General features: G+C 39.2%; 1 protein-coding gene across 2 annotated transcripts in view; it reads right to left on the bottom strand.

The window, feature by feature from the left end:
• Positions 1-14641, bottom strand: part of INTS4 (integrator complex subunit 4) — a 97986-nt gene that overhangs the window by 31559 nt on the left and 51786 nt on the right. For both annotated transcript variants that reach the window (XM_045557278.1, XM_045557277.1), the window contains exons 12-15: positions 13688-13830; positions 9708-9823; positions 4741-4874; positions 3222-3379 (exon numbers count right to left, since the gene is read on the bottom strand). In XM_045557278.1, the coding sequence (XP_045413234.1) occupies positions 3222-3379; positions 4741-4874; positions 9708-9823; positions 13688-13830 (551 nt within the window). The remainder of the gene's footprint in view (positions 1-3221; positions 3380-4740; positions 4875-9707; positions 9824-13687; positions 13831-14641) is intronic.

Below are 14641 nucleotides of genomic sequence, written 5' to 3'. Positions count from 1 at the left end.
TGGTTCTGCCACTTCCTAGCAAATTGCTACATGTTTGCAAAAACGTTTCAAAAGCATAATGTGCCCTCAGTAGCTATTGCTCCATCTGCTTTCCTGTCCATCTTTCACCATCCTGTCTATCCTCCTAAGAATGCACTTAAGCTAGAAACATGGAGCCTACGACCACAGCACTAAAACAGTGATCTGGCCAGGCCAAAGTCCAGCAGCACTATCACCTCTGAAACCCAGATCATGAAGGCAACTCAAACCAACCAGGTGTCTACTGAGTACCTTCTAACAGCCAGCACTGCAGCTAATGACCAAATTGGCTTGCTTTTGTGCATTTTGCACTTGCTATAGTGCTAACACAATACAGTTGCCAAGGACAAAACCCAAATGTTTATTTAGACGGGGATGAGTCTGGAAGTGGAGCTTATTCTACTGGGCTCTGGGTCAACAACCTCATTTAGTGGCCTCCCAAGGTAAGCACTTTGGTGAGAGAGAAGAGTAAGAAATGTGATTGAGACATCACTTCACAAGAGTATGTATAGAGAGGACTGGAACCTTGGCTTACAGAGTTGTGGACTGCCCAGAGCTTACAAGCAGGATCAGCAAACTTTTTCTATAAAAGTTCAGATAGTAAACATTTTAGGTTTTACATCCCACATCAGCTCTCTGGCAACTACTTGACTCTGCTATTGCAGCATAAAAGCAACCATAGACAATACCTACACGAATGAGTATGGTTGTGTTTCAATTAAATTTTATTTACAAAAGCAGGCCAACAGGCCAGATTTGGTCCACAGGCTGTAGTTTAAACCCCTAGGTTAAAGCATTGTTCCTGGTACACTGCTAGCACTCAATAAACATCAAGTGTGTGACTCAGTGTATAGCAGCACAAAAACAGTCATGCTAAAATCATTTCAACTTTTAAAAAATATTCTCTTTCCCCTGTCTTTTATTGTGGGTGATCACAGACACAGTATTCAAGTGAGCACTCTGCCACTTAGAATATCATTTAGCCTTAGCCTGTGCAGCCAATGCAGCTTCTTCATACCACATAGTTTTCTTTGCCATGTTCCAACTTGTTTTTTGTTTATTTTTTATTTTTTATTTTTTTGAGACAGAGTCTCACTTTGTCGCCTGGGCTAGAGTGAGTGCCATGGCATCAGCCTAGCTCACAGCAACCTCAAACTCCTGGGCTTAAGCGATCCTACTGCCTCAGCCTCCCCAGTAGCTGGGACTACAGGCATGCGCCACCATGCCCGGCTAATTTTTTCTATATAGATTTTTAGCTGTCCAAATCATTTCTTTCTATTTTTGGTAGAGACGGGGTCTCACTCTTGCTCAGGCTGGTCTCGAACTCCTGACCTCGAGCAATCCACCCGCCTCGGCCTCCCAGAGTGTTAGGATTACAGGCGTGAGCCACCGCGCCCGGCCACCAACTTGTTAATATTCATGTCATTCGGCATCCCTTTTGGCTGATGCTTTCACTGCAAAATAGGCAGTACGTGTGAGTCCAATCATTATGTAACAAGCTTTTACTCAACCTTTGTTTCTTGAAGCATCTCTCATTTCTGGCATGATCGCCTCCATTGATTTGAAACACCCAGTCCACAGCAGAATTGCGAAGGCCTGTGCTCGCCAGGGACCTTGTGAATCTTCCCTGCTTGGGGTGCAGAGTCCTTCTGCAGGCCCCTACCACTGGAGTAGCTGAGGAGAACCCCAGGGCAAGAGCTGCTATGAGCCTCCACGTGGCTTCTGGAGGCTTCACTGGGGTACAGCACACTATGTGCCCCAGGTGGAGGTACAGGAGGCCCCTGCTGGCCACATGCTTCATGCTCCCCGTCTCTGTGACTGCAACCATGCGCCCAGCATTCTCCCCATAGCCCGTCCAGCCCTGGCCTTTGGCCGCCCCCAGGGGAGCCCATGACACCCTCAACTTTTTTATAGGGGTACTAGATTACCACAACACCCATTTAACTCTCTCCCAGTTTCTCATTCCTAGCCCTGTACCCAGCTAGTCACCAAGTTCTCCAGATAGGTAAAATGGAACTCAGAGAAGTTTGGCACTTATGACATTCTCTGTGCATTTGGCTCACTCACACATGGTATTCCAAACTTCATCTAATGTACCTTCCCAGACTGCATGGCAGCAGTTAGAAACTGCATTTCTCAGATTTCCTTGAGCTAGGTTTCAGAAGTCAGTCAGGATCTGCCAGTCAAACACATTCTCTTGAGTTGTACATAGGGAATGAAGTGGGGAAAGAGGCACAGTTCATGACATGGTTCTGGAGCCAGTAGCTCTATCGGTGTTATCCTGACTCAACAAGCAGTTTCCTGATTGCAGCGGGAACAGCAGCCCCCTTGGTGGCCCATTCATTGTGTGGGTCTGGAATTCATTCCTGGATATTCAACCTTACCTGTTTCTTTAGCCTTCCCAACAGTTCTATGAGCCATATAACATCCTGTAGTAAATTTCTTTCTGCTTGGTTAAAAACATATTTTGTTTTCTACAAATGAATGCTGAGCAATAAACTTGACTAAGACCAATGGGGGTACATTTTGAGACGTGTCATAAGGCGATTTTGATGTGCAAACATCAGAGTGTCCCTACACAAACTTAGATAGTATAACAGATATGGCCATGTGATTTAAGCTCTAGTCAACGGGATCCAAGTAAAATTAGAGTGTACAACTTTTGGGAAGTGTCTTAAAAGGGTGCATGGTAGAAATGATGCCTTTCTCTTGCCCTTTCTCTTTTCTCACAGGCTGGAATACAGAGGGGATAGTTAGATTTTGAATTGTTTTATGTGAGGATATGAAGCCACTTGATGCAGATGGAGACTCAAGAAAGAATGAGCCTACACCCCTGATAGTCATCTCAGCCCCATCCTGCCTATGAAAGACAATTAAACTTTCCTCCTGTTTAAGCTGCTGTTCCCCTGCATTTCTGTAACCCATCCTAACTAATATACAAGAAAGAAAAACTAAAAATAGCTTCTTTGTAACTAATTCTATTGTGTACTAATCATCAATCGAGTCATGAATGCAAAGAGCTTTTTTAAAGAATATGCTCAAACCACAATCTAATCCAAATATAAACAGAACATAAAACCACGTGTCAGTGTAGGCCAGCAGAGTCAGAAAATCAAACCTAATAACCAACACCAGAATTCACCAGTCAAGCTGAGCAAAACAACAAAGGTAACTCTGTCAGAGGAAATGGATGATCGCCTTACCTAATGGTGAATTCTAGCAGCTCCTGGGCTCCCTGAGGGTCCAGGTGCTGAAGACTATACACTCTCTCAAGGCTCTGCTGTAGGAACTGCTGGGAAGGATCCTCATGAGGCGTGATGTTGGGAGAAACGGCTGATGACACCAGTTTTCTACCTGGTAACTAAGCAAACACAGTGGGATTATAGTACCATCAAGTTCTGTGGCTCAGCTTTTGGTAACACACACGCAAAAAAACCCAGAAAAACGTGAGTCAAACAGAACAGGAAAAAAGCTTAGGAGAGGGTCTGTAAATAACCTTTCTCCCCTTTCCCAGGTATAGAGGGAGAGAGAGAAAGAAAGAGGAAATGCAGCCATGGTCTATCTCAATACAGCCCCAATGCCAGGAGAAAAATAAAAGAGAATAGTATAGTATTATTTTCTGTTGCCAACCGAAATAAACGGGCTAACCACAGGAATGGTACTAAAACTCAAGCTATGTTACATTTATTTTTAAACTTTATCTTTCACGTGATGGAAGAGTGATGATTTATTTCCAACTAAGTTTATGTAGCATATTATAAAAATGTTTTATATGAGGATAATTATAATCCTTTTCTTACTGCTAAAAGTAGATATCTTTTAAGAAAGGGATGGAGAAGGGATAGCAAAGAGGACTTCATTTTTCACTTTTTATCTTCTCTAAAGTTTAAATTTTCTAACCATATATATTATTCTAAATAAAGTCATTTGGAGTTACTCAATTAGGGATGAGTTAATAATACAAATAGAGAGCTTAGAAGAGTGCTGGGCACAAGGCATTCACTAAGTGTTTGTTATTATTACTATGCTTCATTTAAAAAATTTCTTCTTTCTATGTATCTCTAGGTTTTAAAAATAATAAACAGTTTATTAAAAAATAAACACATTGAGAATCATGGTTTTACATAATTGTTAACATATAACAATTGATTCTCTGGTCTAAAATATTATCTATTATTCCAGATTCCTTTTTCTTGCCATATACTACATAATCAATAATAACCCAGGGATACTAAAATGAACCTTCTAAAAGTATAAAACAAAGGGAGAGAGCCTAAGAGAGAAAGAGAATGAATGACTGAGTTTTCAAAGAATATATATATATAGTCTACTTTCTGCTATTTAATAACCCAAAATTACCAAAAATCAAAAAAACAGGTGAGGAGTAATAGCTCACAACTGTGCTCCCAGCACTTTGGGAGGCCAAGGCAGGAGGACTGTTTGAGCTCTGGAGTTTGAGACCAGCCTGAGCAAGAGAGAGATCCCACCTCTAAAAAAAAAAAAAAAAAAATAGAAAAATTAGCCGGGCATGCTGGCACAAGCCTGTAGTCCCACCTACTTGGAGGCCAAGGCAGGACTGCTAGAGCCCAGGAGTTTGAGGTTGCCAGTGAGCTATAATGATGCCACTGCACTCTAGCCAGGGGCAACAGAATAAGACTCTGTCAAAAAACAAAACAAACAAAAAAAACCCAAAAGCAAGGACAAGAGATGTTTTCAACATACCCTCAAGGCAGGAACAAGATGAGAAAGACTGTCTCTGAGGTAGGCATAGTGTCTGAAGGTGTGATCTGAGAACAATGCTGGCATTGTTGGACAGGTTTTAGCAGCATTGAAAATAAGAACCAAAACTGCAATATCTGATAGGTCAGTGGGTTAAGTAAACTTGGAAGTATAAAAGGTTGAGCTTGGCCAGAATCTGGTGCCCTCTCTTCCCACCCTCAAAATTCCCAACAAGGGACTATGATTTTCTTTTTTTTTCTTAAGAACCCAGAGAAAAGCAATGGTTTTCTAATAATCAAAGAAATGCAAATTCAAACAACAGATACATTCCCCTACTCCACCCACATCCCAATTACCAAAGGTTTTTAAAAATAATGCCGGATGTTGCTGCGAATACCAACAAATAGAACCTCTTGGTACAATGCCTATTAAAGTACATACTGGCACAATCCCTTTGGATAATAATTTGGTACCAGGCAGTAAGAGTCCTGTGACTATTGAGTAATTCCACATCTCAAAATCTATTCTAAGTAAATAATTTAATATCACAGAATCATTTATAAAAGCAAAAACAGTAGTTCCTCCTTATCCTCAGGGGATATGTTCCAAGGCCTCAAGTGGACTCCTGAAACCACAGATAATTCCAAACCCGAATGCCATCAATCAGAACACGTTTCTGTTCAGGTCTTCCATCCACATATTTAATGCCTTTTCCACCTTAACTAAAGGCACTTATAGGCACTGTGGCTTTAAGTTTTGCAGCTTGAGGTGCAACAGCAAAAACTAGCACAAGTTTCTTGTTCCTTCTTCACAATTTTACAGATAGATTTGTTCTTACTATATATCCTAGCAATCTCAGCATATGATTTTTTTTAATCTTTCTTAAGAACTTTCACCTTTTCACTCAAAGGAAGCATTTACAGCTTCTATTTGTAGATCCAAACTGCCAGTATCACCATCACTCTTGAGCTCTGAGGCCATTTATAAACTAAAATAAGGGTTCCTTGAACACAGGCACTGTGATACCTCAACAATCAATCTGATAACCCAGATGGTTACTAAGTGACTAACGGGCAGGGAGTATGTACAGTGTGAATGCGCTGGACAAGGGGATGATTCACATCTGAGTGGGATGGAGAGGGATGATGCGTGATTTTATCACACTTCTCAGAATAGCATGCAAACTTATGAATTATTTCTAGAATATTCCATTTAGTATTTTCAGGCCACATTTGACCTCAAGTAACTGAAACTGTGGAAAGCGAAATTGCAGCTAAAGGGAGACTACTGTAATCAGAAATAACCTAAATGTCCAAAAAGAAGAAAATGATTTAACAACTATGTTTCACCTACTTGATAGAATGCATCACACAATCATTAAAAATATTTATAAAGAATTTAATATTGCTGCACAATGATATGCAAATTTGTGAAGTACTCCATATTTTAAAATAAATAAATACCTAGCACTCTGGGAGGCCGAGGCAGGAGAATTGTTTGAGCTCAGGAGTTCAAGACCAGCCTGAGCAAGAGCGAGACCCCGTCTCTACTAAAAATAGAAAGAAATTATATGGACAGCTAAAAATATATAGAAAAATTAGGCCAGGCGTGGTGGCTCACGCCTGTAATCCTAGCACTCTGGGAGGCCAAGGCGGGTGGATCGCTCGAGGTCAGGAGTTCGAAACCAGCCTAAGCAAGAGCGAGACCCCGTTTCTACTAAAAATAGAAAGAAATTATCTGGCCAACTAAAAATATATACAGAAAAAAATTAGCCGGGCATGGTGGCGCATGCCTGTAGTCCCAGCTACTCGGGAGGCTGAGGCAGAAGGATCGCTTAAGCCCAGGAGTTTGAGGTTGCTGTGAGCTAGGCTGACGCCACGGCACTCACTCTAGCCCGGGCAACAGAGCGAGACTCTGTCTCAAAAAAAAAAACAAAAAAAACAAAAAAAAAACCATATATATATATATATATATATATATATATATAACATATATGTGTGTGTGTGTGTGTGTGTGTGTGTGTGTGTGTATAAAAATTAGCCGAGCATGGTGGCACATGCCTGTAGTCCTAGCTACTCAGGAGGCTGAGGCAGTAGGATTGATTGAGCCCAGGAGTTTGAGGTTGCTGTGAGTGAGGATGACGCCAAGGCACTCTAGCCCGGGCAACAGAGTGAGATTCTGTCTCAAAAAAATAAATAAGTAAGTAAATAAATAAATTGTATGAAAAGAATTTAATATTGTATCATAAGCATTTTTCATTATAAAGTGAAAAGAACAGGGTCTAAAACATATAGAGGATATGATAGCAGCTATTATCAAATATTTGTTAATGAAATAAACTATGTTAAAAAAATAACAGTAGCAAAATTCCAACCTCAAGGTTTTTTAAAAATGAGAAAGAAATCCACCAAAATATTAACAGATTACTTTGGCTAGCAAGACTTTAGGTGTTTATAAATATAAAGTTTCTTTTTTCTACTCTTTAGATTTTCTATGTATATTAATTTTATAACAGAATATCAAAAATTAAAAGATAAATATGCCTTCTAACAATCTTCCACACATTTCCCTATGGCAGAGCCTAACACCTGGCTACCCGGTATTTATCCCATCCTTTCTCTAAATATTCTATTTGTTACTAATACAATATTGATTTTATTCCAGATATCTTCTAATTTCCTGCCCAGAACCTAGACCTGATGATTAGAGCTCTAGCAACAACCCTGGACAACCAAAAATGGCAAGAACAGAAAAACAGGAGGAGCTTCGATCACCAAGAATGATGTGGAGCTGCTATACCAGCACTGGCTTGCTTACCTCTAGACCTCTCTTATATCAGAGAAAAATAAAAATCTTAATTTGTTTACGTTACATTTGGGTACAATCTCTGTTACTCACAGTCAAATATAATTAATAAATACAATCCTCCAACTACCCAGAAAAATACCTTAACAAAATTGGCTTCCAAAAATGTTTTTTTTTCATGTGAAAGGACCTTCAGATTTCAGAAAATTTCAATATGCCTTCTGAGATTATTAATAAGACCTAGCGTACAAACACATCTCTGGTAAGTTGAATTTCAAATAGTTATACTACACCATTAGAGGTAAGATCTGGGATGTGTCTTTCATAGAGGTAAACATGAAGTCAGGCATTTCTTAGTACATCAATTACACAGATCTTTAAAAAAAAATTCTGAAAGCACTGTGAAAGTAAAAAAACAGAATTAAAAGATGGTAGGGAAGGGATAGGGAGAGATTTGTTAAAGGGTACAAAATTACAGCTAGATAGGAAGAATAAGATTTGGTGTTCTACAGCACTGTAGGATGACTATAGTCAATAATAATATTAAATATACAGTTTCAAATAGCTAGAAAAAGGATACTGAATGTTCCCAACACAAAGAAATGATAAATGTTTGAGATGATGAAGATACTAATTATCCTGATCTGCACACTATACATAACAAAACATTTGATACATACATATGTATCAAAACATCACTATGTACCCCCAAAACATGTATAATTATTATGTGCCAATTAAAAAAATAAAATAAATTCATTTTTTTTTAAAAAGAAGAATTAAGGGAGAATATAATGATCACCTACTACAACAACCAATTGGCTGATCCCTGTTTCAATAAATACCCCTCAACCTCACCGAGGATCTGCCCACGGAGCAAATGAACACTGGGAGAGTGTGGATACCCTGATGTAAATGTAGTCCCATTACTGTAAAACAATTCAATTGCATGGCATGCTGCACAGGCTATCACAAACCTACTAAACTTGTATCAGAGGCAGAGACTCAGGCAGCCTAGCTCAGCCCATTACCTCCTTCAGGCTACAGATCAAATTAAACACTATGTAAGACATAAGGGAGAGAACCCAGGCTTTAAAACCACAGATGTCTGGCTCTGAATCCCAGATCTGCTGCTTGGAGAGTTACTTAAACTCTGAGACTCAGTTTGATCTTCTGTAAAGCAGAAATAATACCTCTTTCCAGAGTTGTTTAGAAGATCTGTGATAAACTGTATAATGCCTTTACAGTTGGCTTCCCATATTCATGGGTTCTGCTTCCATAGATTTAACCAACTGTTGATGAAAAATATTCAAAAAAAAAAAGGCAGGGGAGGGATGGTTACATCTGTACTGAACATAACAGAGTTTTTCTTTTCTTGTCATTATTTCCTAAACAATATCGTATAAGAACCATTTACATAACATTTATAATGTATTAGGTATTATACATAATCTAGAGATGATTTAAAGTATATGGGAGAGGAGCCAGGCGTTGGTAGGTAGCTCGGGCCTGTAATCCCAGCAACTCAAGAAGGCTGAGGTGGGAGGATCACTTGAGGCCAAGAGTTGGAGACCACCCTGAGCAACATAGCAAGATCCCGTCTCTAAAGAAATGAAAAAACATTAGCTGGGCATGGTGGCATACACCTGTAGTCCCAGCTACTTGGGAGGCTGAGGCAGGAGGATCGCTTCAGCTCAGGAGTTAAAGGCTGCAGTGAGCTATAATTGCGCCACTGCATAAGAGCCTGGGCAACAAAGCAAGACTCTATTTCTAAAAAATATAAATAAATGAATAAAGTATATGGGAAGATGTGCATAGTTATATGCAATTAATACACCATTTTGTATCAGGGACTTGAGCATCCATGGATTTCAGTAGCCAAGGAAGTCTGGGAACCAATCCCCCACAGATACTGAGGGACAACTGTAAACAGTATGTACAATATAGTAAGTGTTAAATAAATGTCAAAAATAATTATTAGTATTAAATTCTTATAAAAACAAGAATGAAAGCTGAAAATAATAACCATCAGACTCCCTCAAGACATACTCTTTTACTTAATGGATATGAAAAAAATAAAACTCAGACCACCCTAGCTACACGCAGAAGGAGATGCCAAAGTTCCCTGCCAACACAACAGGGCCTATACAAACAATAGAGGATACAAGCTGGATCATCCATGTCGGGTTCAGCTGTGTCAAAAAATGGGTGGGTACTCAGAAGCTCTGGCACCAAGGGAAGCACCAGGGTTGGATGCCGACTTCCCAGAAACTTCAAGCACCTGAAACAAACAAAGAAGAACCCACTTCAGTACATTAGTAAGTCCTTTAAAAAGTACTAGGAACTGGAATCAGAAAAGCTGATTCGGAATTGGAAATTCTCAACCACACATATTTGCTAACTCTATGACTTCAGATACATCATCTGAAGTGAATTTAGTTAATTCATCTAAAAAATTGGTTATTATAAACATAAAAGAACTGGTTATTTAACCAACAGAGATTTCCCCCATTTTTCTTACCAAGACAGCCCTGGTTTGGCTCAGGTATCAGGCAGGCAGCAAAGTGCTCAGAGAAGGCAGACCCAGCCCAAAGGCTGAACGGCTAGTGGTCTAAACCAGTGGTCCCCAACCTTTATGACACCAGGGACAGGTTTCACGGAAGACAGTTTCCCACGGATGGGGGTTGGGGGGGAGGTGGAGCTCAGGTGGTGATGTGTGGCCCTGTTTTCCTAACAGGCCATGGGCTGGTAACTGGGCAGGTCTAAACCCATCCTGGCAATCCCATTCCCTTTTCTAGTTATGGTTTGCTGGTAGACAAGTAACCCAGTTCTAGTCAATGCAGCAAGAGGAGAAGTCTGCTGGGGAGCTTCTCAAGAATGTTTTTTTAACCAAATAAGAAAAGAAATGCACGAAAGGGAATGCCCTCTCTTTGTGTCTTTAGAAACTGTCTTATGAGGCAGCCATCTTGCAACTATGAGGAGAAAGCTAAGAGAACTTCAGAGAAATCAACCACAGCCCTAACCTGTTAACTTGCTGAATGACCAATGCTGAAATCAACCTTCTGATTTCTTATTATGTAAAAAAATTAAACCTATTGTTTAAGATATTTTTAATCAGGCTGGGCACCTATAATCCTAGCATTCTGGAAACCCAAGGTGCTTGAGGCCAGGAGTTTGAGACCAGCCTGAGCAAAAGCGAGACCCCATCTCTACAAAAAAATAGAAAAATTAGCCGGGCATGGTGGTGTGTGCCCATAGTCCCAGCTACTCAGGAGGCTGAGGCTGGAGGATCGCTTGAGCCCAGGAGTTTGAGGTTGCAGTGAGCTATGATGACACCACTGCACTCTAGCCCAGGTGACAGAATGAGACTCTGTCTCAGAAAAAATAAAAAGTAAAAATAAAAAACATATTTTTAATCAGACTGTCTTTTATTTATAGGCAAAAAGATTCTAACTAATATGCTGGGTAAAGTCCTGAAATCAGAGACATAGTCTGAAATTGTGCAGCCGTAGGCAGGTAAGTTTCTTCATCTACAAAATGGTATTAAAAATCATTACTTCATAGAGGTGCTATAAGGATTAAATGAGATAACTAAGGTAATGGACTTAGTAAGGTATCTGCTCCATATTAAGAACTCAATAAATGTTAGCTAACATGACTACATGAAGGCCCTTTATAATCAATAAGGAATTACATAAGTGAGAGGTTAATTATATATTTTTATTATTTTTTATTTGTCAAGTTCTGGTTTAGAAGCTGCATTAAATTGAAAAGAAGTATCACAAAGGATATGGGACTTCACCAGGGACTGGAGAATAGGCAGATTGGCAAAAGAGAGAGAAAACAAACACCATAAACAAAGTCATGAATACATGGGGTATGAAAGGCATCTCATCTAAAGCACTTGACCTTCTTAGAGAAGTATGCTCTTCCCAGTCTGCTTTTCCTTGTGTGTGGAAAGAACTGAATTCATTAATTTTGTGGCCTCTCTCAGCCTTTTTACTCAATGTGCCTCAGGGCACATTGTAAAGCAGGGGTCCCCAACCTATGGTGGGTTGTATAATTATTTCATTATATATTGCAATATAACAATAATAATAATAATAGAGTGCACAATAAATGTAATGTGCTTGAATCATCCTAAAACCATCCCCCCCCCAACCCCGATCCATGGAAAAACTGTCTTCCATGAAAACGGTCCCTGGTGCCAAAAAAATTGGGGATTGCTATTGTAAAGGATGCATTTTGGCCTCCAGGTTCCATTCCTTTATTTTTAGCTCTCATTCTATTGAGAACTCTGATGGGGAACACAAGTGCTATGGAGTCCCCTTGGAGACACCCACATTTATGGGCCTCTCTAAAGCTAGACTTCAATTCTGGCTTATTAACATAGTTAAATTTTTACTATCTCATCTACCTCCCTATCTGTGTATTTCCTACGTCTCTCTCTTCCTGATATTTGAAGGCTAGGTCTCAGCCAAATCCATTTTTAAATCTCCACAGCACCTAACACAGTGATTGTGTTTTAACAAGTGCTCAAGTAATCATTACAAAATGAACTAAAGATACATAAACACAGAAAACTACCTCCTTCAGAACCTTCATTTATGTATCTATCTTTATCAATATCTTAAAAATATGCTACTGTGACTATACCTTTGCTCTTTTATCATACTTTTTTTGGTTGTTATTTCTTTTCTTTTAAGAGATGGAGTCTTGCTCTGTCACCCAGGCTAGAGTACAGTGGTGCAATCATAGCTCACTCAGCCTCGAACTCCTGGGATGCAGCGATCCTCCTGCCTCAGACTCCTGAGTAGCTGGGACTACAGGCACATACCACAGCACCTGGTTAATTTATTTTTTATTTTTTATAGAGACAGGGTCTTGCTATGTTGTTCAGGCTATTATTGAACTTCTGGCCTCAAGCGATCTCGCCTCGGCCTCCCAAAATGTAGGGACTACAGGCAAGAGCCACCATACTCAGCCTTTTTTTGGCACTTCTAAATAAGGCCACCATTCGTTGGAAAAGGTGAAAAAAAATTAAGTGATAATTAGAACAGGTAACTTCAAAATCTTTTGGAGCACTAAGTGGTTAAAGAGTTTTTTTCCACACTTACCAAATAAAGAGGCCTTACATAAATATTCTGGGTGAACCAAATAACTACAAATCTTATTTTAATGCTAGAAGAATGTTCTGTGAAGCATTCCATAACAACTCCTTTCATCAAGCAAAAGTAATCATTCCCTTTGTGTCTCCAAAGAACTACAGTTACTGATACAGGTGTTTATCCCACTACAATCACCACACCCCCAATAACTGAGAGCTCCTTGAAGACAGTCAATAAATGTACATGGAATGGAGCTGAACTGGACTGTAGAAACATAAAGAAATAGCAAAATAAAAAAACCAGATATCAAAAATGTTACCTAGAGCAAGATTCCCTGGTATTTTCAGTTTTTAATATATTTTCCAAGTACCTGATTTAACCCACAGCTTTTCTTTTAGTGACAAATTTTTTTGAAAATCAATAAACTGTACACAGTTGGGGTGGTCTCATCACATAAGCTCATTTAAACATGTGAAGCACACGTTTTATATTACATGCATGCAAGTAGTTCTTCAAATAGAGGCTCATGAATAGTGTTAACAGCTTGATGATAGTAAAGCTAGAGATACCCAAGGGAAAAAATGATTGTGATTTCCCATCTGTAGGTCAAGTAACAGCCCTACCTCTAATCTCTATGATGATGGTTCAGATCCCGTACAAAAATGCAAAATAGACAAAGGAGTGATTAACTTTACATAGGAGAAAGAGAGAAACCAAATTGACTCATCTCTGTACCTCTAACATCTATCATGGGGCTTGGTCCACAGTCAGCATACAGCAGGTATGTAAAATTTGCTTAGCATGGCAAAAGGTACACAAGATTTCCTAGGTTGAACAAATTAATAAATAATCTAAAATGTGATATTCAGTTTATGAATCAGACTCCTGAGAGTTTGGTTAAGTTGTATCAGATTTCAAAAATAAAGGCAAAATTGAGGGCCATATCCTTAATCTATGATGATCCATCAAATAATGTCAGCATTGTACATTTATCACATTATAGGACTCAGTAAGTAAATGGGCATAAAATTCCTTACTTCCATATGGAGTCCCTGTCAGTAGGGTACTTGGTTAAATTTTTCAGCAGTTCCACCAATGCAAGATGAATCCCTTCTTTGGTTGAAACATTAGTACAGCATAAGAGTTCGTGAAGAGCCTCTCTAATATCTCTGGATGAATCCTTAAAAAAAAAAACAACAGGTAATAATAATAATAGTAGTCATAGCAGACTTAGCCTCCACCTACCATCCCCTTCTACTTAGCCACCTTCCCATCTAGGGTGGTCATGTAACAAAATATGTGGAAGTTTGCCAGCTAAAATTCCTGAAAAAAAACAGATACAGTAGCCCTGCCCACTTTGGCTCTTTAACCTTCCTTTTCCTTCCTGTCTGGAACTCAGTCATGATGCTAAAGGCACATCACCTTTCTTGCAACTATGAAAAAGGACAGGCTAAGAACAGAGACTAAGAGAGAGACAGGGGAAAGGTTGGTTGGTGAAGCAGTCAGAATACATACAACATTTATCAATTAAGTTTGCTGTCTTATGTGGGAACGGTTTGTGCACCCCAAAACTATTACAATAGTAACATCAAGGATCACTGATCATAGATCACCATAATAGACATAATAACAAAAAACTTCGAAATACTGCAAGAATTACCAAAATGTGACACAGAGACAGAAAGCAAGCACATGCTATTGGAAAAATGGTACCGACAGACCCAGGGTTGCAAAAAAACCTTCAATTTGTAAAAACAACATCTGCAAAGCACAATAAATAAAGGTATCCGTGTATGCATTAAATAAAGGAATAAGAAAAAGAATCAATCTATCTGATATGAATTTCAAGAAGACTCCAGGAATGAGAAATGTTGAAAAGAAGGAAATCAAAACATCACTCTTCTCCATAAAATCTAGCGACGGTTTCTCATAATACTTAGAATAAAATTTAAACATCGTACAATGGTCTACAAGGCTCTCCACCTGTCCCC

The sequence above is a fragment of the Lemur catta genome, chromosome 7 (assembly GCF_020740605.2).
Source record: "Lemur catta isolate mLemCat1 chromosome 7, mLemCat1.pri, whole genome shotgun sequence".
NCBI classification, from domain to species: Eukaryota; Metazoa; Chordata; class Mammalia; order Primates; family Lemuridae; genus Lemur; species Lemur catta.
The sequence above is the reverse complement of the archived record's forward strand: the minus strand, read 5'-3'. Positions and strand labels throughout refer to the sequence as shown.